Consider the following 27,346-nt stretch of genomic DNA (forward strand, 5'->3'; position numbering starts at 1 on the left):
GGGCCTATTCTACGGCCCGATGATCGTTGAGCGAGGGCTGCAGGGACATAGTTACCGATGTCCTTGCACCATATATTTCCTGGCAGGGCTTCTCCTCGGCTCAGTCTTCCTCCCGGTCCCGCGTCACAGCATCAGCAGCTCCTGTGATTGGCTGAGCGGTCTGACTGCTCAGTCAGGCCGCTCCGGAGCTGCTGATGCTGTGCCGCGGGATCCGGGGAGGAAGACTGAGCCGAGGAGAAGCCCTGCCAGGAAATGTATGGTGCTGCTTCTCAAATCGTCAGTCGCCCGCCACGGACCACTATTCCATCGTAGCGATGCGCAGTGGGGGACCGATGATTTTAGGTCTGGCTGATCGTTTTCTCTATTCCACCGAGCGATAATCGGCCGAATGGGGCCGATTCGTCCGATTATCGCTCCCATGGAATAGGCCCCTTACTCATATAGAAAGAAGAAAAACACTAAGGTTATTTTACATTTTTGTAACGTGATCCTCACAGACGAGGAAGGATATGTAGGAAAGTTACAGGATGAGGCGCAGCGTTCTGGTTCCCTCTAGTGATAAAGACTGGACATGACACCTGGAAACAATCAAGAATAATGTAAGATTTTATTTAAGAGTGCGGCCGTTCACATACCATTAAGTTAAATACATTAATCTAAAAACAATGTAAAATATATACAGATAAAAAAAGAATTAATCAAGAAACCGAGAAAGATCTTCCTTGATCTCGGCCTCGTCCCAGGGCCCATGGATGTTGTCCTTGAAGAGCTGCAATCTGATTAAACAGTACGGACACAGAAACGCCACCGACACCAGCAGAAGGAAGAAGAGGAGGGCTCCGACCCCCGATATACTCCACAGTCCGGCCACAGAGAACAAGGCGAATAGAAAAGTCACGCAGATATGTGTCCGGGGGGTATACGCCCTTAGCTTCCTCTGTAGACTGGGCCAAAGAGCGAAAATCTGGATGGCAAAGGTCACCATAGTAAAGGCATGGAGGGAGCGAGGAAGGCGGGAAGCCAGACAGACGGAAGCGAAGATGGCCATATTTATGGACATGGTATTGGAGACAACAGCCGCGTTGGCTCCGTAATCAAAAAAGACGAGATGTCCTATGAGCATGAGGACGGACATGGCGTAGATGGTGTCTGTGCTTATTGACTCTGTCAGGGTCTTCAGTACAGGAGAGAAGCCGTATGTAAAGGCTATAAACACCAGAGAACTCTTCAGGTCATCCCAGCGGGTCCGGCCACATTCCTTCCTCCCCGCACCCCGGTCAACGGCAACGAAGAGCAGGTAACCGAGCAGTGTAACCACCAAGCCGACCCCACACAACTTCTGAGGAGACAGGAGATCCTGGTCCATGTACCACCAGATGACGGAGAAGGAGCAGACGCTGCACAGCTGCTGGATGACCACGGCCGACTCAAACGCCACCGCCCAGTAGCTGTAACGTCGCACATAGATGTTCTTACGGAGTTCCTCCAAGAAGCTCTTATCAACGTAATTGTCTGGAAACGGCTGCCGTTCATACAAGACCTTCTTCCATCTGGGAGAATCAGTGACGGGGCTCGGTGGGGCGCTGCCGCCCCATTTCATACTTGTGTAAGGTCCAGAGTCGGGAGTCTGCAGAACCGGACTCATTCTTGTCTCAGATCCTCAGAAAAGAGACCAAAAAGTCATCACCTGCAATAGAAGAAAAAACTATAACCATCAAGTTCTGCACTGATCCTTAATACTAGATCCGACTCCACCCACCCGCCATAATATAAACCCATGGTGGCACCAATTGTGTGGCTTATTTGTTGTTGTTTATAGTGTCCTTTACTAATCTGCTGCTCGAAAAACTCAGGTGGAGTCACCTACCGCCACATACTAGACGCAAAAGAAAAGACCTGTCAGCAGCTTTGATCTATCAGAGGTCGGAGAGTGGAGGCATACAGCCATGCAAGACTGGTGACCACAACTGTCCAGGAGGCAGGCTCTTCTTGTTTGGTGTCCAGGAGGCGGGCTCTTCTTATTAGGTGCCCAGGAGGTGGGCTCTTTTTGATAGGTTCCCTGTATTGAGAGTTTTTGGCCCCTCCTCTCAGCTATGACTCCTGATTGGACACAAAAAGTATAAGGAGTAGCTGGTAAGGCTCTGAATACAGGGCACTCTGGGCACCTAACGATCAGATTCCGCCTTCTGGGCACTTTCAATCACCGGGAGCTTAAAGGGGTACTGCCCAACTTTTTTTTATTTCAGATCCACTGGTGCCAGAGATTTGTAATTTGCTTCTATTAAAAAAATCTCAAGTTTTCCTGTACTTATAAGCTGCTGTATGTCCTGTAAGAGGTGGTGTATTCTCTCCAGTCCGGAGACAAGGAGAGGTTTTCTGTGGAGATTTGCTGCTGCTCTGGACAGTTCCTGACATGGACAGAGGTGGCAGAAGAGAGCACTGTGTCAGACTGAGGATAATACACCACTTCCTGCAGGACATACAGCAGCTGATAAGTACTGGGAGACTTTAAAGAAGTAAATTACAAATCTCTGGCCCTTGCTGGGACCAGTTGATTTGAAAGAATTATAATTTTATTTTATTATTATTATTTTTTTTTTTTGGGGGGGGGGGAATGGGGTTTAAACTACCCACCCCTTTAAACATTTTTCATCTTAAGGACTTCTGTATTGGCCGTCAGCAGTTTTTATAGCTGATAGATGTGCACATGGACCGGGGTCCACCAGAAGGCTCAGTGATACAGAGTATGTGCCCCTTCATATTTAATAGCTTATCGTAACTAGAGATTGTCAGGTATAGGGGTATAGGTATATGCTGTATGCCTTGTGTACAGGATCAGGGACCATCACCCCTGCTCCTCTATGTTTCCAATTCAACCTCTAAATCTGAATTGAAAGTGGAAATACCCAGAAGGAATTTTGGGAGACTCATCTCCGATTGTAATTTTTGGCAGTGTATACACAGGGCAGATCATCAATGAGGTGTAATAGATTATGGGGGAGATTTATCAAACATGGTGTAAAGTGAAACTGGCTCAGTTGCCCCTAGCAACCAATCAGATTCCACCTTTACACCATGTTTGAACCATCCGAACCTGAATTCTCTGCATTTGATTATCGGTGGCTGAAGAAGTTGGATGCCGCCCTAGGGAGTCCGGGAAAACACGGATGCAGCCTATGGTCTATGTTTGTATCAATGTTTTGTAGGAGTCCCTAGGGCGGCATCGTGCTTCTGCAGCCCCCGGAATCAAACGCTGCGTCCTCGAGGTTCGCTCATCTCTACTCTCGTCACTGTCCATTTCCTTTCTCTTTAGGTAGCAATCCTGAATATTGACCGGATGCCCCGGCCAGATGTATTCTCAAGCCGATCCAGTGGAAGAAATACGGCGCCAGCTATGTTACAGCACAGAAAAAGGTGACTAATATGTAATTATAGGTTTATCCATAAACAATACTTGGACTTAAAGGTTTACTCCAGCGAAAATGTTTTGCTTTTATAGCAACTGGTTTCAGAAAGTTATATAGATTTGTAATTTACTTCTATTTAAAAATCTCCAGTCTTTCAGTACTTATCAGCTGCTGTATGTCCTACAGGAAGTGGTGTATTCGCTCCAATCTGACACAGTGCTTTCAAGTCTGACTGAGCTCTCTGCTGCCACCTCTGTCCATGTCAGGAACTGTCCAGAGCAGCGGAAAATCCCCATAAAAAAACCTCTCCTGCTCTGGACAGTTCCGAAATGGACAGAGGTGGCAGCAGAGAGCACTGTGTCAGACTGGAGAGAATACACCACTTACTGCAGGACATACAGCAGCTGATAAGTACTGAAAGACTTTGGCTGAAGAAGTTGGATGCAGTCCTAGGGAGTCTGGGAAACATGGGTACAGCTGATGGCCTATGGTTGTATCCATGTTTTTCAGGACTCCCCAGGGCTGCCACTGGTAATTAAATGTCGAATGATCAGACTTGAGCACACCATCAATTTGATAAGTATAATGACTCTGTATACTGGATTCAGACCTAGGTTACGGCGGCCGCTCCAGGACCAGGAGCCCAGGGATCAGTGCATGGGAACATGGCGCACTACTCCTCAGGATCAGCTCACCTTCTCAGTGACCTGTCTATTCAAGGAAAGCCAGGAGGAGCAAGTGAGGGACAATCCAGAGCAAAAAGAGTCCTCACATGTGATCAGCAGCCAAGAGGAGAAGGTAAGGGACAATCCCAAGCTAAAGGGGTCCTCATATGTGATCAGCAGCCAAGAGGAGAAGGTAAGGGACAATCCCGAGCTAAAGGGGTCCTCATATGTGATCAGCAGCCAAGAGGAGAAGGTAAGGGACAATCCCGAGCTAAAGGGGTCCTCATATGTGATCAGCAGCCAAGAGGAGAAGGTAAGGGACAATCCCGAGCTAAAGGGGTCCTCATATGTGATCAGCAGCCAAGAGGAGAAGGTAAGGGACAATCCCGAGCTAAAGGGGTCCTCATATGTGATCAGCAGCCAAGAGGAGAAGGTGAGGAATAATTCAGAGCAAAAGTCATCCTCGCACCTTTTCCCCAACCGCAGAATAGGTGATAAGTGATTGGAGAGAGTCCAGGAACCATCAGCAAACATAAGAAGGGGATTCCTTGTCCTCGGAGAATGGAGTGGGGGCGCACCTGCTCAGCCACAGCTCCATATACTTTCCATGGGACAAGAGAAGACAGGCGGGTACAGCACTTATCCAGCTTTCAAGGTCCCAAAGTGAGTGAATGGAGAGGTGGGCGAGCCTGTGCACCAACACTGCCATTTACTCATGGGCCTTCTTTTCATTATTGGTGGGGGTCCCTGTCCATCACATCCAGCTCTCCTTTCCTCTGACATCATCTCCCGATGGAGAGCCGGCACACCCCATACACAGGATAGCCGGCTGCCCCTGCTGAACATGGCCTTATGGGGGGGCCTCAGAGGGCTGTAAATCCCCCATCAGAGGTTTGCTGGGCACAGATACTGAGGCTTTAGTTACCAGTGATCTCATTCTGTAATGTGTGGTGGCAGAAGAGACACGAAGCTGATGGGACAATGTGTGATATCATAGTGAGAGGGGAATGCCTATAGCCAAAGGTTCTCAGGACATGATGGGAGTTGTAGTTCTACAACATCGGAAGGGCCACAAGTGGACGAATAATATTCACTCTTGTAACTGAAATCTTAAAGTGCATTGACTATGACTGGTCACTAGGTGGCGACATGGCTGCATTGTATCTGCGCACACCTCAGAACTCCCCTGCAATGGCCTCCCTCCCCTTTACACACAGTATCCTGGTTTTACACTCATTGCTGCGGTTTTGTTACATTTGGTTGGTAAATGTTCTACTGCTGCAAAACTGGTTTATGCTTTGGAGCAATAAAAATGGTTACAAAGGTGGAATTCTGCAAATTCTGTTGGGTGTGTGTGTTAGTTTCTATGACCTGTTACCTTTAGTCTCTGGGTCAGAGCGATTACACTCATAGTATATAGATATAGTTTTTGTTTTGCTTTACCTCTACCTGTTCTTCCCCCCATAACTCTATAGAGCTCTATGGGATCAGTGATGATGATGAAGATATTATTTCCGAATAAAACTATACCAACTATGGTTTTCTTTTTTATGTACAAGAAAAAAGTGGCATTTAAAATTTTAATGCTTCACACAAGTGGCTGTGCCAGGAACTGCGAGGCTGCACAGGCCCTGGTCCCCATACAATTATAATGTCTATATAATACATGTTCCCATTAGAATAGACATTACACTGGGGAAGCTGTCTGTGTCACAAGTGATGCAGCCTCCCCTGTCTATATAATATATGTTAGTTACCATTAGAATAGACATTACACCGGGGGGAGCTGTCTGTGTCACTAGTGCTGCAGCCTCCCCTGATGTCTATATAATACATGTTACCATTAGAATAGACATTATACTGGGGGAAGCTGTCTGTGTCACAAGTGATGCAGCCTCCCCTGTCTATATAATATATGTTCCCATTAGAATAGACATTACACTGGGGGAAGCTGTCTGTGTCACTAGTGCTGCAGCCTCCCCTGATGTCTATATAATACATGTTACCATTAGAATAGACATTACACTGGGGGAAGCTGTCTGTGTCACTAGTGCTGCAGCCTCCCCTGATGTCTATATAATACATGTTACCATTAGAATAGACATTACACTGGGGGAAGCTGTCTGTGTCACTAGTGCTGCAGCCTCCCCTGATGTCTATATAATACATGTTACCATTAGAATAGACATTACACTGGGGGAGCTGTCTGTCTTACTAGTGCTGCTGCCTCCCCTGATGTCTATATAATACATGTTACCATTAGAATAGACATTACACTGGGGGAGCTGTCTGTGTCAGTAACGCTGCATCTGTAGCACAGTGTATCAGAGAGCAGGAATAACTGTCAATCACATCTCACTCTGCTACAGTGTGCCACAGCTGCAGCACTTCTAACACAGACAGCTTCCACCAGTGTAATGTCTATTCTAATGGTGACATGTATTATATAGACATCAGGGGAGGCTGCAGCACTAGTGACACAGACAGCTTCCCCCAGTGTAATGTCTATTCTAATGGTAACATGTATTATATAGACATCATGGGAGGCTGCAACACTAGTGACACAGACAGCTCCCCCAGTGTAATGTCTATTCTAATGGTAACATGTATTATATAGAAATCAGGGGAGGCTGCAGCACTAGTGACACAGACAGCTCCCCCAATATATAAGCTAATATGCATTAGAACAGACATTTCTGCAATTATGTGCAGTTATACTTGGGGTACTATTATATTGTGGTTGCTTAGATGGTGGAGCTTTATTTTATGACTTAAAAGGGTCGATCACCTATTTTCAACAGTCTACTAAATGAACATATATTGGTAAATCAGCTGCTTTTGATGCAAACAGTGCGCTCTGTTGTCTTCAGCCCAGCCTCCTCTCTGGTGTATATCCTGTAATGAATGGAATCCCTGTTCCTGCTGGACACTCTAGTTAGGAATTCAACCAACTCTCTCTTCCTCTCACTAGGTAGGAGGAGTTGCCATCAAGCAGGACGCTGGGCTGAAGACAACAGAGCAAACAGTTTGCATCAACAGCAGCAGGAAACCATGAAAGACCCCTTAAAGGTAGTAATATTATCAGCCATGATATGCTCATTTACCAGCGCCGGGGATCTTGTCACTAGACACGTGAATAGGGGTCCGCGTCCTGTGATAGAAATAAGTCATGTTGTGTCTGATCCACAGGACGTTCCCCTGGAGGAGCAGCACACCGAAGGAAGACAATGTGACGGGTGCGGATCCGCTCACCTCGCCGCTCAGCCGCATCATGGACGTCTCCTGAAAGCGCGGTGAGTCTCCATAAGAGACTTTAAACAAGAAAAAAAATGAAACTAAAATTCAGCAGTTTGGCCCCGCCCAAATGGGTGCGGCTTTCAAAAAGGGTGGGGTTTATAAATGGCGGGTGTCATAATTATCGTTCTAATATCGTTACCACGGCCACATGTACGATTAACCGCAGTATTGATTTAGTCCTAGATTCAGCCCTAGTAAACGCTATATACATGGGTCATCGCCCTGGTGACTATGGGGGAGATTTATCAAACATGGCGTAAAGTGAGACTGGCTCAGTCGCCCCTAGCAACCAATCAGATTCCACCTTTCATTTTCCAAAGAGTCTGTGAGGAATGAAAGGTGGAATCTGATTGGTTGCTAGGGGCAACTGGGCCAGTCTCAATTTACACCATGTTTGATAAATCTCCCCCTATATCTATGTCTGTTTAGTTGTAGTTTGAACATGGCCTAATCTCCTCCCTCAGGGCCGATATGTTACACGATGTATCAGATGTGACAATGCGGCCGCCATGTTTGTTTTGTACTCCCGACTCGTGAGGCCTCTTCCCCAAGCTTATGCCGGCCCTCAAGATGTTCCTGTAAATCCAGAATAATACCAGCAGACGGGGATATTGATCCGGTGTATTGAACGTTCCCCTCTTAGAAGCTACTTTTTCCATTTTTACAGACTTATCAGACAATATGAAGTGCCCAGGGAATATACAGAGAGATCTGTGGGCGTCCCTCAGCCTGCTTGTGGTCATGCCTGGGGATTTCGGACGCTGAAATCCACGCAGTATTTCACCCCTGAACCAAAGCCTCTTCTTTCAAATTAACTGGTTTCAGAAAGTTATATATATTTGTTATTCACTTCTATTTCAAAATCTCAAATCTTCCAGTACTTATCAGCTGCTGTATGTCCTGCAGGAAGTGGTATATTTTTTCCAATCTGACACAGTACTCTCTTCTGCCACCTCTGTCCATGTCAGGAACTGTCCAGAGCAGCAGCAAATCCCCATAGAAAACCTCTCCTGCTCTGGACAGTTCCTGACACAGACAGAGGTGGCAGCAGAGAGCACTGTCGCAGAGATCAGAGATCATATATCGCAGGTCTAGGAACATTTACTAGAGAGGATTCTGTAAACTGCTGCTAATCCCGTCACATGGATCCTCGGCCTTCTTGGTGTCCCCCTATAACATGGGACCTTCTCACTATTAGTGCCACATCTCCCAGGCCCGGCAGCTGGTCACGTATAGTCACATGTAGGAAAGTGCAACAGACCTGAAACTGCAGCTGTCACTTCAGCTGTCACTGCAGCTGTCACCTGTGTAATTTATCTGTCACTTTCGAGGGTTTTGCGCGGCTGTGGCAGGTGCCGTGTTTGCAGAGCTCTCGACCATGTAAACCATGACTTACAGCAATACAGGATTTCCATCAGGAGGCGCGGGGCTAAGTACTTACCTACCTGACGGGGGAAAATAAAACAATTTTAATGGAAAAGTCCATAAACGCGTAACCAGAGAAAGAGTGAGAGCGGCGGCCGGCCTGGTCACTGACATCAGCCGTCCCAGTGTATAACCAGCAGACATGGCGTGGTCCTTATATCCAATGTGTATGGGGGCATCCCGACTGCCCAGATGATGGAGAAGAATCCGGAATATTGCGTTCAATATTTGTATGCAGTAAAATAATCCTCTGTTCTTGAGATTGATTGGGGTCCTCGTGGCTGCACCCCCCTCCAAGACATGAGGGAAAGTGTGGGGCGGCCAGCAGGTTTCCAGAGGTGTGAATGTATGGGGAGCGCCTGACTCTCCACCATAAGTATAAGGGGTCCGGAGAGGACAGAGGGGTCTGGAGAGGACAGAGGGGTCTGGAGGGACACAGAGGGGTCCGGAGAGGACAGAGGGGTCCGGAGAGGACAGAGGGGTCCGGAGAGGACAGAGGGGTCCGGAGAGGACAGAGGGGTCCGGAGAGGACAGAGGGGTCCGGAGAGGACACAGAGGGGTCCGGAGAGGACACAGAGGGGTCTGGAGGGACTCAGAGGGGTCTGGAGGGACTCAGAGGGGTCTGGAGGGACTCAGAGGGGTCTGGAGGGACTCAGAGGGGTCTGGAGGGACACAGAGGAGTCTGGAGGGACACAGAGGAGTCTGGAGGGACACAGAGGGGTCTGGAGGGACACAGAGGGGTCTGGAGGGACACAGAGGGGTCTGGAGGGGACAGAGGGGTCTGGAGAGACACAGAGGAGTCTTGAGGGACACAGAGGGGTCCGGAGAGGACAGAGAGGACCGGAGAGGACAGAGGGGTCCGGAGAGACACAGAGGGGTCCGGAGAGGAACAGAGGAGTCCGGAGGGACACAGAGGAGGCTAAGGAGGACAGAGGGGTCTGGAGAGGACAGAGGGGTCTGGAGAGGACAGAGGGGTCTGGAGAGGACAGAGGGGTCTGGAGAGGACAGAGGGGTCTGGAGAGGACAGAGGGGTCTGGAGAGGACACAGAGGAGGCTAAGGAGGACAGCAGAGTCTGTACAATTGGCCAAGCTGAGCTGTCTCATGTATAATAGTATAGACTAATGTGTAGGGGCAGCTTAAGGCCCAGTTATCAGTCACAAGATAAAGGTATGAGGGTATAACTGCAACAATAACTTCCCATAGTATTACTCCAGATTGTCACGGTTCCGCAGCTAGCCCAGGTCAGGCTCTTAAAGCGACTCTGTACCCACAATCTGACCCCCCCAAACCACTTGTACCTTCGGATAGCTGCTTTTAATCCAAGATCTGTCCTGGGATCCGTTCGGCAGGTGATGCAGTTATTGTCCTAAAAAAATACTTTTAAACTTGAAGCCCGTGCCAAACGGGAGTATCTGTGCCCTAACTTTGCACCACCCCTCCGTCCCTCCTCTCCACCCTCTTCATCATTAGGAATGCTCCAGGCAGAGTGTCTCCTATTCCCCACCTGTCGCAGTCCAGCACATGGGCTGGATCGTTAAGGACCTGTGCAATGTTCAGCATGGAGAAAATGTTCCAGTGGCATTCCTAATGATAAGAGGGTGGGGAGGAGGGACGGAGGGGTGGTGCAAGGTTAGGGCACACATACTCCCGTTTGGCACGGGCTTCAAGTTTAAAAGTATTTTTTTAGGACAATAACTGCATCACCTGCCGAACGGACCCCAGGACAGATCTTGGATTAAAAGCAGTTATCCGAAGGTACAAGTGGTTTGGGGGGGACAGAGTCGCTTTAACAACATGAACCACATGGCAAGAAACGCACCTCAAACCGCTACATCTGAATACATCCTAAGGGCCCCTATTACACTGGGAGACTATCATGTCCATTCGAGCAAATATCGCCCATGTGATAAGTACAGCGATTGGCCAAGGAGACGCTCATCAGCTGATCGTTGTCTTTCGGCAAGTTCTAGAATTATCGCCCTGATTAAACCATATAAAAAATAATAAAGATTACTTGTGCGTATACTTACCTGTTCACGCTACCTACACCCGTCTCTGAAGTAACAAGTAGCTCAGCCAATCACTAGCTGCGGCGCTGTTCCATCTTGGTCAGTGATTGGCTGAGCCGGCTGACACTTTGGAGACAGGAGTAGAAGCTGCAGAGGCGGCTGCGGTGAGAGGGGAAGAACTGGAAACAGGGATTGTGGACAGGTAAGTATAAAACTTAATTATTTACTATAAAAACCAAAGGGCTGCACGGACATCGTGATACTTGTGTAGCCCATGTCGCACAATAATCTAGCCATGTAATAGGCTCTGTAAGCGAGCACTGATCTAGCAGAATGGCGCTCGCTTAGCCATCTAATCTGGCACTAAGGCAGCACAAGGCTATACATTTATGGTGGCTAGCTGTGGGTAGTTTTACAGTATACAGATCTCACACTGTTGGATATATCTGGTCTTCATCTCTATTCTTGTTATTGTTAAGCCTGAAGCCTCTGTGGCCGGTGAACATCAATGGGCCGACGGTTGACGCCTGTTGGGGTATGATGCCTGGTGAGTGTGCGCCTTCTCATACCTATTACCAGTGATTTCAGGAAGCCTATCACTTATGTTCAAAATCATGTTTTTTTTCCCTTTGGTTTCTATTTATTTGAATTTTTCTACATTATGGGGGCAGCCATCTTCCCTGAACTGCTTTTAACAGCATTTAGTGATATGCTTTACAGCAAGCCCCATTGACATATGCAACAATTGTCCAGAGAAGACCCTATTTACTCGTATGGGATAGGTTTCTGGGTTTTCTTTGTTTCCTGTACAGAGGGAGGGAAGACTCAGCTCTTGTGAATGGTGGTAGATCATATATAAGAGTCACATGTCTGTGATGATAAAGAGGACCCTGCTGGAAAGTATAAGCAAAGACACAGTCCAGCTCACCCGATAAACAGCGTTAGGCCCTTATTCACAAGGACAGGTGGTAGATCATATATAGGAGTCACATGTCTGTGATGATAAGGAGGATATTGCTGGAAAGTATAAGCAAAGACACAGCCCAGCTCACCCAATAAACAGCGTTAGGCCCTTATTCACAAAGGACAGATCAAGGGAAAACACCAGAACCAAGCAAACAAAAAAACTGTAGTCTGCCATGATTTACACGCCAAGAGTGTCCATAAACCCTCGTAGATGAAAAGTTCTTTACGCATTTCAAGCTATTGATAGCTGCCTGTGGTCTTATGACTAAGAGCTATCAATAGCCTAAAAGGCATAAAGAACTTTTCCTGTATGAGGGTTTATGGGTATGTAAGTCATCACAGCTGGGAAATGATCTGTACAGAACAGGAAGTCTCAGCTTAGGTTTAGGCCTAGTGGCCAGAATGAGAACTGCAAAATATCAGGATTTTTTTATAATATAGATCATGGATGGGGAACCTTTGGCCCTCCAGCTGTTGCAAAACTACAATTCCCATCATGCCTGGGCAGCCGAAGCTTTAGCTTCGGCTGCCCAGGCATGATGGGAATTGTAGTTTTGCAACAGCTGGAGGGCCAAAGGTTCCCCATCCATGATATAGATGGTAACATGGAAAATTAGAAAGAAAAAAAAACACCAAAAATCTTTTTTTTTTTTTTTTTTTAAAACAAACAAACAAAACCAACATTTGATGTAAACAATAGATTATTTCCTGATGTCACATTCCCTTTAAGGAATTTTAAACTGGAAATGAACATAAGTAAATACATGAGAGTGACTCTGTGTAAGTCTTATGTGCTGTTCCTATGTCTGTACCATCTGCAGAGAGGATGCAGGGTACCCCGGTCCTGGACGGTCTGACCCGACTTCAGCAGGCGGTATTTGGGACCACGGAGCTACAACAACCATTCGGCACTATTCACTACACATCTCTTACCTCTCTAGAAGAGGCCGGGACCAAGTGAAGGGCTGGGCGCACACAATCTGATTGTAGAGACGGCAAGGACTGTGGGATGATAATAGATCTCAAGGACAATCCGCCCGATGTGGTTCATAGCGACCAGAGGTCTCCAGAACTGCGGAAGATGAAGGGGAAACCAGTCTGAGAGGGACGATAGAGACTATGGATCAGCCTATGTACCAGACTTCCGCCATGCTTTGTCTCACTCACTTTACTTTTATAGAAGTGCTAACACGTGTATAGAGTCTACAATGTTAGGCCTACAGTCCATGGCGGTCACATTACAGATCCATAGAACATATTGCTATTTATGTGTATTGTCGGCTGCTCCTCCTCATTGATGCCCGTATCTTGCTTACCACAATTTGCCGCCTGCCCCGACCTATTCCTGTTTGATCACATTTTCTACCGATTGACTTGGTGTCACAAATTGGAGCCAGGATAGTAATCAATTAAATATTATTATTGAAAAATAACTGTTTCCACAGGTCTCTCATAGCTTCCCTGGACACCTTTAACCCTTAGAGGATCGGCCCAATTTCAATTTTTGTTTTTTCCTCCTTAAAAGGCCATAGCACTTGCATTTTTTCACCTAGAAACCCATGAGCCCTTATTTTTTGCGCCACTAATTGTACTTTGCAATAACCCTAACCCTAACCGGCTGCAAGGCCTACAGGCTGAATTTTTTCATAAAGTACACTGCGAAACCAGGAAAAAATTAAATGTGTGGGGAAAAAAAATAATAATTTTGTTTTGTTGTTTTTACGCTGTTTGCCCTGGGGTAAAACTGTCTTTTTATATAGGTTCCTCAAGTCGTTATGATTACAACGATATATAACATGTATAACTTATTTTATGTGATGGCTTTTAAAAAAAATCAAAGTGTGTTGAAATTGAAAAAAACACGCATTTTTTTTTTGGGGGGGGGGGGGGGGTTCATTTTTACGCCGTTCGCCCTGGGCTAAAACTGACTTGTTATGTTCCTCAAGTCGTTACGATTACAACGATATATAACATGTATAACTTTTCTTTTATCTGATGGCCTGTAAAAAATTCAAATCATTGTTAACAAATATATGTTCCTTAAAACCGCTCCATTCCCAGGCTTATAGCGCTTTTATCCTTTGGTCTATGGGGCTGTGTGAGATGTCATTCTTTGCGCCATGATGTGTTCTTTCTATCGGTACCTTGATTGCGCATATACGACTTTTTGATTGCTTTTTATTACAGTTTTTCTGGATTTAATGAGACCAAAAATGCGCAATTTGCACTTTGGGATTTTTTTGCGCTTACTTTTATTAGGGGAGGTTTTTTTTTTGTTTTGTTTTTTTTACTAATAACACTTTTCTTTTTTAAACTCATACTAGAAGCCCTCCTGGGGTTAGGGTTTCCCCCCCCCCCCCCCCCCTGGGGTTAGGGTTATTCCCCCTGGGGGAATTCTAGTATAAGCACACTGATCTCTCATTGAGATCTATGCAGTATAGTTATACTACATAGATCCATAAGATAGGCACTCTATTGCTTTCGGCTGCTGCAGCCGAAAACAATAGAATGCCGAGCCGGGATCAGCATCATTACGGTGCAGATCCCAGCCGGTAATAGATGCGGGGATCACTGCTCCGCGACCATGTGATCCCCCCACTAGACACCAGGGAAAGTGAAAAGCTGCTTTTTAAATGCAGCTGTCAACTTTGGCAGCTGCATTTAAAAAGCTACAAGCAGCACCCGGGATCGCGGCAGTTCAGAGCGGGGCCGCCGCGCGGCCCCCCTCTGAACTTCCGTAGCGACGCCAGGGCGTGCTGGTACACCCAGGGTCGTCTAGGGGTTACGGAGTTGTACTAACAGGTCAGGGTCTATTTAGGCATATGGACGATATAAGAGGGAACCTCTGCACTAAAATGCCCTCTATACACCACATTGGTGATCCTTTTAAAGCGACTCTGTACCCACAATCTGTCCCCACCAAACCGCATTTACCTTCGGATAGCTGCTTTTTTTTTCCATGCTCTGTCCTGGGGTCCGTTCGGCAGGTGATGCAGTTATTGTCCTAAAAAACAACTTTTAAACTGGCAGCCCTGTGTCCAACGGCTGTGGCCTAGATTGTGTATGCATTAGGCTGGCACAACCTCTTTGTCTCTCCTCCCCACCCTCCTCATCATTAGGAATGCTTCAGGCAGATTGTCTTCTATTCCCCACCTGTGTCAGCAGGTGTTCTAGGGGCATGCCTAATGATAAAGAGGGTGAGGAGGAGGGACGGAGGGGTGGTGCAAAGTTAGGGCACAGATATTCTAGGCCACGGCCGTTTGACACAGGGCTGCAAGTTTAAAAGTTGTTTTTTAGGACAATAACTGCATCACCTGCCAAACAGACCCCAGGACAGATCTTGGAGTAAAAGCAGCTATCCGAAGGTACAAGCGGTCTGGGGGGTCAGATTGTGGGTACAGAGTCGCTTTAAGAAGAGTTCCTGTTTTGGTGGACTGGGCCAAGACATGTATAACATGTACTGTACCCCTCTCCAACAATAAGAGGCAATCACCAGGATTTTATGAAGTCAGTGAAGGCTAGTCCATCAGGTCTGACCACCTAAATTGCTGCTGTAAGGAAAAGTCCTGAAAAGTTCCTGCTCGCTATGACAGAAAGGATATGGAGCGATGGAAGAAGTCGCCTGGTCATTACGTGGATGGGCAGGGGCTTGTTAGCAGGGGATAAACAGATCCAATCCATAGACCACACCTCAGATTAAAGGATTTAAAGGATCTTCTGCTAATGTCTTGGTTGCAGATAACACGGGACGCCTTCAGAGCTCTCGCACAGTCAGGGCAGTTTGCGGTATTATTTAGGGATTTGTAATGTTACGGCTGATGGTGAATATTTTCTGGTGATTTTCGTCAGAAACACAGGGCGGTAACACCCGGAATCTATGGTAAGGGTTACAGCTATATGAAGTCATGTCACTCTGTGCAGCCGTGGGTGATGTCATCTTCTGGAGTTGGCACGCGCTCGTTGTTTACCCTTGCTCTTACATCTCCCGGGATTTGCAGATTTATCGTCTCTTATCTGGACTGGACTTGGTCTCTACGTGGCGGTGGATGCGTAACCCGGACCTTCTCTCCTTGCTGCCAGTTCTCTGATCAAAGTCTGGTGGTAGAAATTGGTATCAGCTGCTCGCCCTGGATGAGGACCAGGCAGCAGTCGCGGCTTCGGGTTACGTATCTTCACCCTGGGACATGACTAGATGATTTCACAGCCCGGCCATCCGCACCCGGCTCCGGCTTCTTACAACTCCTTAAATTACAAGTCAGCTTTCTCACCCAACAACTAGTCAGAAGTTATCAAGTTGCTCACACTTATAGGACATTAAGGTCACCCACTCGTTTATGACAATTATCGACATGGTCGGAGTATCCTGTGACATTTATAAGGGATAGTAATTAATGTGATATGGAACATGACGGCACTACGCTAAAACTATATATATATAAAACTATACACATATATATATAACATCTACTACTGGCAGATAGTGAAGGGGACGGAGCTCATCACCAGCACCGCGTACCTTTCATTCTTATAAGGGTCGGACCCCCCCACTGATCATTATATAGTGATGGAATATCAATGGGATAAAGGGGAACTCCGAGTGTCATAGCAGACCTCTCCAGAAATAAGTTATCAGGATATGCCTGGCAGGACTCTATAGGTTGTTAGGCTATCCCTGGCCAGACTCTATAGGTTGTTAGGCTATCCCTGGCTGGACACTATAGGTTGTTAGGCTATCCCTGGCCGGACTCTATAGGTTGTTAGGCTATCCCCGGCCGGACTCTATAGGTTGTTAGGCTATACCCGGCCGGACTCTATAGGTTGTTAGGCTATCCCTGGCTGGACTCTATAGGTTGTTAGGCTATACCCGGCCGGACTCTATAGGTTTTTAGGCTATCCCCGGCCGGACTTTATAGGTTGTTAGGCTGTCCCTGGCTGGACTCTATAGGTTATTAGGCTATCCCCTGTTTATAGGTTCTTACATTATCCCTGGCTGGAATCTATAGGTTGTTAGGCTATTCCCGGCCATACTCTATAGGTTGTTAGGCTATCCCCGGCTGGACTCTATAGGTTGTTAGGCTATCCCCGGCCGGACTCTATAGGTTGTTAGGCTATCCCTGGCCGGTCTCTTTAGGTTATTAGGCTATCCCCGGACGGACTCTATAGGTTGTTAGGCTATCCCCGGCCGGACTCTATAGGTTGTTAGGCTATCCCCAGCCGGTCTCTTTAGGTTATTAGGCTATCCCTGGCAAGTCTCTATTTAGGTTATTAGGCTATCCCCGGACGGACTCTATAGGTTGTTAGGCTATCCCGGCCATACTCTATAGGTTGTTAGGCTATCCCCGGCCATACTCTATAGGTTATTAGGCTACTCCACCAGCTTTCACACGTCTTGGCACTTCCCCTCCTGCCGGTAAGATTTTCCATGCAGCTATCTCTATCCAATCCTCTTTAACAATCACTTTTCCTAAACTATTAATAATGCAAAATGTTGAGTCTAAGAAGACAATGCTGGGAAGCAGAGAGCGGCTGCTGGGAAAGTGGCCGTCAGTAAGGTCCCGGTGCTACATGTGGAGGGTAGTGTAACATATGATACTGTCTCGGAGATACACATCACAAGGCTCCAGGTATATACTGTAGTACAATATGAATAATAATACAGGCAGGTGACCAGGAGCAATAGCTGTCAGACATCAGAGTTCTCTGTACTGCTAGCTTAGGGCAGGATTCACATCCATCACGTCTTCTATGACTGAGCCGACAGAAAAATACATAAATCCCAAGATTGTAATCGCTAAAAGCTGATCGTAAAACCACAGGAATACATCAAACTGCAACAACATGTCCGTGTGAACACAGCCTAAAGCCTGGATGAGAATCGCTCCGACCAACCTGGCAGATTTACATCCATTTAAACCATTGCACAGCAAAGAGAGATCTCTGCCGGCAGGAACTACACCGCAAACAGCAATTACACGGATTACACAGAGCTAGAAATAATATTTGCCGACTTTACTGCTAAGCAAATAGACGCTGCACCTTCCACAAACGGCAAAAATCAATAAAAAACAAGCAAGGTAAGAAACTCCATAATATGTCCTATCAGTAAGGGGGAACACCGACCCCTCTGCTGCCGCTCTACCGAAGGGGAGTGGTACACAAAAAGTTATACATCTAGTTTAGTTACATAGTAATATACCTTTATTAAAGGGGTTATGCAGCAAAAACTGATTTGTAATTTACTTTGATTTAAAAATCTCCAGTACTTTACCGCTTCTGGCAGGACATACAGCAGCTGATAAGTCTTTCCAGTCTGACACAGTGCTCTCTGCTGCCACCTCTGTCCATGTCAGGAACTGTGCAGAGCAGGAGAGGTTTTCTATAGGGATTCCCATAGAAAACCTCTCCTTCTCTAGTGAGTTCCTGTCTCGGCCAGAGATGTCAGCAGAGAGCACTGTGTCAGACTGGAAATAAAACAACACTTCCTGCAGGGCATACAGCAGCTAATAAGCATGGGAAGACTGGAGATTTTTTTAAATAGAAGTAAATTACAAATCTAAATAACTTTCTGACACCGGTTGATTTGAAAGAAAAAGATTTTCGCTGGACAATCCCTTTAATGGCTTATCGGGAGGATCTGAAGCAGAAAAGTGTGGGTGTGGGATATGGGTGTACGGAAGGCACCGGCACCAGCGTCCCCCCCTCAAGTACATAGTGTGTCCCTATTTGTATATGAAGACCAGGCGGCAATTAGAAAAATGGACCACACCAACGGGATCTACACGCCGACCAGATGGCATAAGAAAAAAATTAATTCCCCTTAGCGTTATATTTGCTTTAACAATGACATGGTGCGGCCAAACCCAATTTCAGGGGGCGCTGGTCACATGAGCCGAAACTAGAGAGCACAATTGGTGCATGCTGGAGTCCAATCATTAGGCAATTGATTACTGGTGTCTGGAGAAGTTGGATGCAGCACTAGGGAGTCCTGGTGGATATAGCCATAGGTTATAGGTTATATCCAAGACTCCAGGAGCTGACTTAGTGTCCCTGTCGTTTAAAAAAAAACCAAAAAAACGTTTGAACGTCATAGAGTCATGTCAAAGGTTTTGATCAGTCCGGTTCTGAGTGTTCTGACCTGTATTGATCGGGAGGACGAGCCGGGAAAAGATCACAGAAGAGTTGAACTCTTAATGGAATGTAAATAAATTTATTTTTTATTTTACACAGAGCGGAGAGAGGACATGCTGTGGCGCGGTCATCTCCCGTCTCGTTCTGATCGGTCCAGGTGTGAACACTCAAAGCCAGACTGATAAAAACTTTAGCCATGTCTCTATGACGTCTCTTGCGTGTGGGATCCCTGCCGCCTCCATACTGTCCCCTGTGGGATCCCTGCCTCCTCCATACTGTCCCCTGTGGGATCCATGCCTCCTCCATACTGTCCCCTGTGGGATCCATGCCGCCTCCATACTGTCCCCTGTGGGATCCCTGCCGCCTCCGTACTGTCCCCTGTGGGATCCCTGCCGCCTCCATACTGTCCCCTGTGGGATTCCTGCTGCCTCCATACTGTCCCCTGTGGGATCCCTGCTGCCTCCTCCGTACTGTCCCCTGTGCGATCCCTGCCTCCTCCGTACTGTCCCCTGTGGGATCCCTGCCGCCTCCGTACTGTCCCCTGTGGGATCCCTGCCTCCTCCATACTGTCCCCTGTGGGATCCCTGCCTCCTCCATACTGTCCCCTGTGGGATCCCTGCCGCCTTCATACTGTCCCCTGTGGGATCCCTGCTGCCTCCATACTGTCCCCTGTGGGATCCCTGCCTCCTCCATACTGTCCCCTGTGGGATCCCTGCCTCCTCCATACTGTCCCCTGTGATATCCCTGCCGCCTCCATACTGTCCCCTGTGGGATCCCTGCTGCCTCCATACTGTCCCCTGTGGGATCTCTGCCTCCTCCATACTGTCCCCTGTGGGATCCCTGCCTCCTCCATACAGTCCCGTGTGGGATCCCTGCTTCCTCCATACTGTCCCCTGTGGGATCCCTGCCTCCTCCATACTGTCCCCTGTGGGATCCCTGCCTCCTCCATACTGTCCCCTGTGGGATCCCTTCTGCCTCCATACTGTCCCCTGTGGGATCCCTTCTGCCTCCATACTGTCCCCTGTGGGATCCCTGCCTCCTCCATACTGTCCCCTGTGGGATCCCTGCCTCCTCTATACTGTCCCCTGTGGGATCCCTGCTGCCTCCTCCGTACTGTCCCCTGTGGGATCCCTGCCGCCTCTGTACTGTCCCCTGTGGGATCCCTGCTGCCTCCTCCATACTGTCCCCTGTGGGATCCCTGCCTCCTCCGTACTGTCCCCTGTGGGATCCCTGCCTCCTCTGTACTGTCCCCTGTGGGATCCCTGCCTCCTCTGTACTGTCCCCTGTGGGATCCCTGCCGCCTCCGTACTGTCCCCTGTGGGATCCCTGCCGCCTCCATACTGTCCCCTGTGGGATCCCTGCTGCCTCCATACTGTCCCCTGTGGGATCCCTGCCGCCTCCGTACTGTCCCCTGTGCGATCCCTGCCTCCTCCGTACTGTCCCCTGTGGGATCCCTGCCTCCTCCATACTGTCCCCTGTGGGATCCCTGCCTCCTCCATACTGTCCCCTGTGGGATCCCTGCTGCCGCCTCCGTACTGTCCCCTGTGCGATCCCTGCCGCCTCCGTACTGTCCCCTGTGCGATCCCTGCCGCCTCCGTACTGTCCCCTGTGGGATCCCTGCCGCCTCCGTACTGTCCCCTGTGGGATCCCTGCCGCCTCCATACTGTCCCCTGTGGGATCCCTGCCTCCTCCATACTGTCCCCTGTGGGATCCCTGCCGCCTCCATACAGTCCCCTGTGGGATCCCTGCCTCCTCCGTACTGTCCCCTGTGGGATCTCTGCCTCCTCCGTACAGTCCCCTGTGGGATCCCTGCCGCCTCCATACTGTCCCCTGTGGGATCCCTGCCTCCTCCATACTGTCCCCTGTGGGATCCCTGCCTCCTCCGTACTGTCCCCTGTGGGATCCCTGCTGCCTCCTCCATACTGTCCCCTGTGGGATCCCTGCCTCCTCCATACTGTCCCCTGTGGGATCCCTGCCGCCTCCGTACTGTCCCCTGTGGGATCCCTGCCGCCTCCGTACTGTCCCCTGTGGGATCCCTGCTGCCGCCTCCGTACAGGGGGAATTATTACATAGAGCGACATTTAGGCGCCTTATTCTTTACACAGACACAGAGGAGGGCGGCGCCATCCGCTCACTGACCAGAAGCGTTACACCGTTACTAAGCAACCAGCGTTACGTCAGAGGGGCGGGGCCACGGAGGACCCCAGGAGGGCTGTCCTGCCGGACGCCTGCGGGAAACGCTGCTCCTGTTCGATAACTGTCGGTATTACGTACACATCCTGCCCTGTATTACAGTAACGTCCCTCCCATCCTGAGCTCACGGTTCGCCCTCCTCTCACCATACGCGGCCTTACCTTACTGCGATGTCGGCATTGGTCAACAAATCACCGCTAACCAGCAGCCCAGAGCAGCCATGTTACACTACAGCTCCCAGCATGCCTTGCTGCGGGTCACGTGATGCAACTGGCCTCGTTACTCATCGCACACGGGAAGCGAATAGAATTACTCGTCGTTTCCTGCGCACGTTTATGTGTCTGACGTGTTCTGTGTACATGACACGTGATAGACAGATAATACTGTACGGAACTCGACGTATCAATAAAGTTGTTCAAAACAAACAAACAAAAAAAAAACAGGCTGCCTGTGTTCATTAGAGTTGTTGCTCATAGCAACCAATCACAGCTCGGCTTTTGTTTCTCAAACTGCTGTAGTAAAATGAAAGCTGAGCTGTGATTGGTTGTTATGGACAACAGAGGTCAGTTCCCTGTGGCCCTCCAGCTGTTGCAAAACTACAATTCCCATCATGCCTGGGCAGCCAAAGCTTTAGCTAAGGCATGATGGGAATTGTAGTTTTGCAACAGCTATGGGAAGGTTCATTATGTTATGATCCACCACCTGTCCAGAGCGGCTGCGGTGAGGTGATGTCTTATGCTTCATTTACACGGAACGATTATCGTGTGAATTTGCACGATAACGATCAAATTCGAACGATAATCATACGTGTAAACACAGCGAACGTTCAAGCGACGAGCGATAAATCCTTCATTTTGATCTTTGAACATGTTCTCAAATCGTCGTTCGCAAACAATTCGCAGATTATTCCGTGTAAACAGTCGTTCAACGATTTTACCCATGTGCGAGATAGGCTTAAGCGATGGCAAAACAAATTTTCCGTACGATATATCGTTCTGTCTAAATGCTGATCGTTATATAAAAAAAATCGTTACTTCAAAATCGTTGGGGCGAATTATCGCTCCGTGTAAACCCAGCATTATCCTTACACTTACAATAGGTCACTGAGATGGTCGGCTCCACTGAACAATCCTTATGGCGTCTATTGTGAAGCTATAATTTTAAGGCTATGTTCACACACTGCACAAAAAACTTTGTTCCGCCATGAACGACCATTGTTTAACGCTACCTATAGCCGTAATTAATTATCTTTAAGGTACCGTTAAAGAATGGATGTCATGGTGGAGTGGCTGTTGTTTGTACAGCGTGTGAACATAGCCTAAAAGGGGTTCTCCAGGCTTAGAAAAACGTGGCTGCTTTCTCTCAGAAACAGCACCTCTCCTGTCCTCGGTTTGGGTGTGGAGGTTTTGTAGCTCAGAATGGAGCCGAATTGTAATACCACGCACAACCTGAGGACAGGGGTGGCGCTGTTTTAGCAAAAAACCTTACTGATGTCCTGCTTCTCCTGTGGCAACGCTCTCCTAGTACCCGCCGGCTGTCCCTGTGATTAGTACACGTCATTGATATATTGTGATGGGGACCAGCAGGGCGAGTATCTGTACCCGCCATGTTTGCGGCACATCTGCCGGTAATCTGCAATAATCCATTATACTAATGCTGTGTTTACACGGAGCGATAATTCGCCCAACCGAACGATTAACGATTTCAAAGTTACGATGTGTTTTTTTACGATCAGCGTATAGACGGAACGATATATCGTTTGGAAAAATCGTTATTGCGATCGTTCTTTAGATCACTTAAGCCTATCTCACACATGGGTAAATCGGCGATTTGCTAATTTTTTGCCAACGACCAACGATGATTTGAGAACATGTTGAAAGATAAAAATGAGCGATTTCTCGACCGTTTGCTGTGTTTACACTGAACGATTATTGCTCAAATGCCATCGTTATCGTGAAAATTCGAACGATAATCGTTTTGTGTAAACACGGAACGATTAACTTTCGAATTTTCGCATAAACGATCGCATTTGATCGATAATCGTGTAAACACAGCAAATGGTTGCACGACAAGCGAGAAATCTTTCATTGTGATCTTTCAACATGTTCTCAAATCGTCGTTGGTCGTTCGTTGAAAATTCGCAGTTCGCTTCGTGTAAGCAGTCTTTCACCGATTCACCCTGTGTAAAAGATGGGTTTAAGCGATCTTAAAAACGATCGCAATAATGATTTTTTTACGAATTTTCAAACGATTTTTTCAACAATTTATTCGTCTAAACGCTGATCGTAATAGAAACCAAATCGTTGCTTCAAAATCGTTAAACGATCGATTGGGCGAATTATCGCTCCGTGTAAACGTAGCATAAAGGTTTTCACTTCCATGTGGATGGACTCAGGAAGTCAGGTCAATTTCTGCACCAAGAGAGGATGAGAGTTGTAACGTCTCACAGCTATACAATGTAACGGGTCTCACTGCTGAGCTACACTGATATGGGACTAGTCTGTACCAGGGTGAATTAAAGGGGAACTCTGGGAAAGAAAAATCAACTGGTGTCAGAAAGTTATACAGATTATGATTCACTCCTATTTTAAAATGTCCTGCAGGAAGTGGTGTATTCTTTCCAGTGGTGGCAGCAGAGAGCACTGTGTCAGACTGGAGAGAATACACCACTTCCTGCAGGACATACAGCAGCTGATAAGTAATGGAAGACTGGAGATTTTTAAATAGAAGTAAATTACAGATCTAGATAACTTTTTGACACCAGTTGATCTGATTTTTTTTTTACTGTAGTTCCCCTTTAAAGCTTACTGACCATCTCCTTACCATTACTTTTCCTTACTAACAGATTATATTTCGGAGGGGGATGGTGACATTCCTGTAACCCCCCGGAGAGGCGACAACCAGGCGGCGTCTTCTTCATCTTCTCTAAGGAAATGACAGATGCAGCTTCAGCTGCTACACGTCCTCAGCGCCCCCCACTCTTCTGGTGGTTACAGTCAGCGTGCCCCCCACTCTTCTGGTGGTTACAGTCAGCGCGCCCCCCACACACTTCTGGTGGTTACAGTCAGCGTGCCGCCCACACTTCTGGTGGTTACAGTCAGCGTGCCCCCCACACTTCTGGTGGTTACAGTCAGCGCGCCCCCCACTCTTCCGGTGGTTACAGTCAGCGTGCCCCCCACACTTCTGGTGGTTACAGTCAGCGCGCCCCCCCCCCCCCCACACTTCTGGTGGTTACAGTCAGCGTGCCCCCCACACTTCTGGTGGTTACAGTCAGCGCGCCCCCCCCCCCCACACTTCTGGTGGTTACAGTCAGCGTGCCCCCCACACTTCTGGTGGTTACAGTCAGCGCGCCCCCCACACTTCTGGTGGTTACAGTCAGCGCGCCCCCCACTCTTCCGGTGGTTACAGTCAGCGTGCCCCCCACACTTCTGGTGGTTACAGTCAGCGCGCCCCCCCCCCCCACACTTCTGGTGGTTACAGTCAGCGTGCCCCCCACACTTCTGGTGGTTACAGTCAGCGCGCCCCCCCCCCCCCACACTTCTGGTGGTTACAGTCAGCGTGCCCCCCACACTTCTGGTGGTTACAGTCAGCGCGCCCCCCCACACTTCTGGTGGTTACAGTCAGCGCGCCCCCCCCCCCCCCCCCACACACTTCTGGTGGTTACAGTCAGCGCGCCCCCCCCCCCCCCCCCACACACACACACACACAGCGCGCCCCCCCACACTTCTGGTGGTTACAGCCGCTGACCTAGATCTCCCAGGTCATATACAATGGAGGAGATTTTTCAAACATGGTGTAAAGTGAAACTGGCTCAGTTGCTCCTAGCAACCAATCAGATTCCACCAGCTTCACAAAAAAATAAAAATCTTTCAAATCAACTGGTGCCAGAGATTTCTCATTTACCTCTATTAAAAAAAAAATCTTCAGTCTTCCCGTACTTATTAGCTGCTGTATGTTCTGCAGGAAGTGGTGTATTCTTTCCAGTCTGGAGAGCAGCAGAGGTTTTCTAAGGGGATTTGCTGCTGCTCTGGACAGTTCCTGACATGGACAGAGGTGGCAGCAGAGAGCACTGTGTCAGACTGGAAAGAATACACCACTTCCTGCAGGACATACAGCAGCTGATAATTACTGGAAGACTGTTCCTGGCTTTGGCTTCATAATTCTGTCAGATAATCTGTCTGTGTTATAGGGCCCTTACTGATAGACTAACAACTATCCATACATTAGGTTTCCTTCTGTCTCCAGTGGAGGATACTACGGTATATGTAGTGCCATAGTGATCTGCCCGGAGGTGTTGTAGAGGAACATATCCAGCTTCTCCTCTCACGTTGCGTCTCCCACACGTGGCGTCTCCTCTTCATCATCCAGGAGTGCGGATTTTATAGACACTTCATTAGTGGGTAGTAAAACCTGATAGCGGTGCAGAGAGGGTGACGAGCTGCCGGCTCCTGATTCACGGCCGCTGTCTGCATTCTGACACCAGGATTCATCAGTCATGAGTATATGTCTCCAATTGGCTCACCACCTGCTGCAGAACTACAACTCCCAGCATGCTCTGACAAGGATCTTGTGACACAGTGGTCTGTAGTGTGTGGTCCCCAATGCAGGGGATTTGACAGCCCTGCAGTTCCCCACACAAACATTGGGGGCAGCAGAGGGGCCCTTGTCAACCTATTACTGCTGCTACTCAACCTAAAGGGGTTGTCCAGCGAAAATCTTTTTCTTTCAATTCCACTGGTGTCAGAAAGTTATATAGATTTGTAATTTACTTCTATTAAAAAAAAAAATCTCAATTCTTCCCATACTTATCAGCTGCTGTATGTCCTGCAGGAAATGTTTTATTTTCAGTCTGACATAGAGCTCTCTGCTGACATCTCTGGCCGAGACAGGAACTGTCCAGAGCAGGAGAGGTTTTCTATGGGGATTCATATAAAACAGAGACTGAGTTCCTGTCTCGGCCAGAGATGTTAGCAGAGAGCACAGTGTCAGACTGAAAATAAAACAACACTTCCTGCAGGACATACAGCAGCTGATAAGTATGGGAAGACTTGAGATTTTTTAATAGAAGTAAATTCCAAATCAATATAACTTTCTGACACCAGTGGCATTGAAAGAAAAAGATTTTCGCTGGATAACCCCTTGAAGTAACTCTATAAGGCCCTTTTACACGTCCGTGGCCGTTTTTTACAGTCAGTTAACACTGATCAGGAGGCTACAGGAAACCATCTTTGTTCTCCGACTGTAGAAACATAACAGAAAAAAAAGCATACTCACCTGCTGGGCTTCCCTCCTCCGGCTTCTCCCTCTGTCCTCAGTCGTGGTGAGTGCACCAGCATCCAGAGCTGTCCGGAATCCTGGGTGCCCCCATAGGGTTCTCTGGAGCACCCCTGCCGGTATCCTGGATCATTATAAGACATCTCCTATATTTTCCAGGCCTATTTTGGACCCCAGTGGATCCAGGAGATCTGATTAGGAGGCCGGAACAAAAATACTTATAATATTATAAAGTAATAGCACTTTATTATCAAAGAATAACTAAAAAAACAACATGCGTCTCTGGGGTTCCCCTTTAAATGGCCGCTACCATTACCAAAAAGAGCTGGGACCTGACTAATCACTTAGTGAGTGGGGAGAAGCGCCAGATTGGCGGTTCTATCTCCACTCTGATGAGTTATTTTCATTATAACATGACGTCACTGCATTGTGTCACTGTTTTTTCTAGTTTCTGTTCCTTTAAGACACGTGATGCACTGTGGTACGCCACCTACCAATCAGATTGCTGCTTTCGTTTTCTAATCGGATTCAGAGAAAAGAAAGCTGGCCCCTGATTGGCTGGCAGAGCCGACTGCTCCATCGGTCTCATACACCTGCCGTATATCCGGGGTCAGTACGGCTGTAAATAGAATTCTTGTCATTCTCCTTATCACATAGAACATGACTGCGTCACAGCGACCTGTCACTGAGCTCTGACACGACACGACACCCCCCTCATAACCTGCCCAATGGGTCACTCCTCTCATTTTGTGTGACAGATGGAGGAGTTAACCCTGTCACTACCGATAGAATACGCACAAGCTTGTGTTCTCAGGGAAAGTCTAACAGTCCCCACCCCCCCGGTCTCCTCCTCCTTTTTTCTCAGGAGCAAACCAATACGCTTCCAGGGGGGGTGGACGTACAGGCTTGGCTTCTGATTGGTTAGCACTGACCCTAGTGACGTCACCGCCTCCACCTCAGCGAGTGTAGAGGCGCCGGCAG

General features: G+C 48.1%; 1 protein-coding gene across 3 annotated transcripts; it reads right to left on the reverse strand.

Moving 5' to 3' along the window:
• Positions 1 to 583: 583 nt before the first annotated feature.
• On the reverse strand, positions 584 to 21,436 carry PIGC (phosphatidylinositol glycan anchor biosynthesis class C). Of its 3 annotated transcripts, none has more exons than XM_069969059.1 (3): positions 21,253 to 21,435; positions 12,704 to 12,842; positions 584 to 1,687 (listed from the first exon to the last, which is right to left on the reverse strand). In XM_069969059.1, the coding sequence occupies exon 3, from the start codon at positions 1,643 to 1,645 to the stop codon at positions 695 to 697; it is 951 nt and encodes a 316-aa protein (XP_069825160.1). In that variant the 5' UTR covers positions 1,646 to 1,687; positions 12,704 to 12,842; positions 21,253 to 21,435; the 3' UTR covers positions 584 to 694. The 3 variants fall into 3 exon arrangements, with proteins under 3 accessions (XP_069825160.1, XP_069825161.1, XP_069825162.1); XM_069969060.1 differs by lacking the exon at positions 21,253 to 21,435 and adding an exon at positions 20,968 to 20,990; XM_069969061.1 differs by lacking the exon at positions 12,704 to 12,842 and having other exon boundaries at positions 21,253 to 21,436.
• Positions 21,437 to 27,346: the final 5,910 nt, after the last annotated feature.

The sequence above is a fragment of the Dendropsophus ebraccatus genome, chromosome 4 (assembly GCF_027789765.1).
Source record: "Dendropsophus ebraccatus isolate aDenEbr1 chromosome 4, aDenEbr1.pat, whole genome shotgun sequence".
NCBI lineage: Eukaryota > Metazoa > Chordata > Amphibia > Anura > Hylidae > Dendropsophus > Dendropsophus ebraccatus.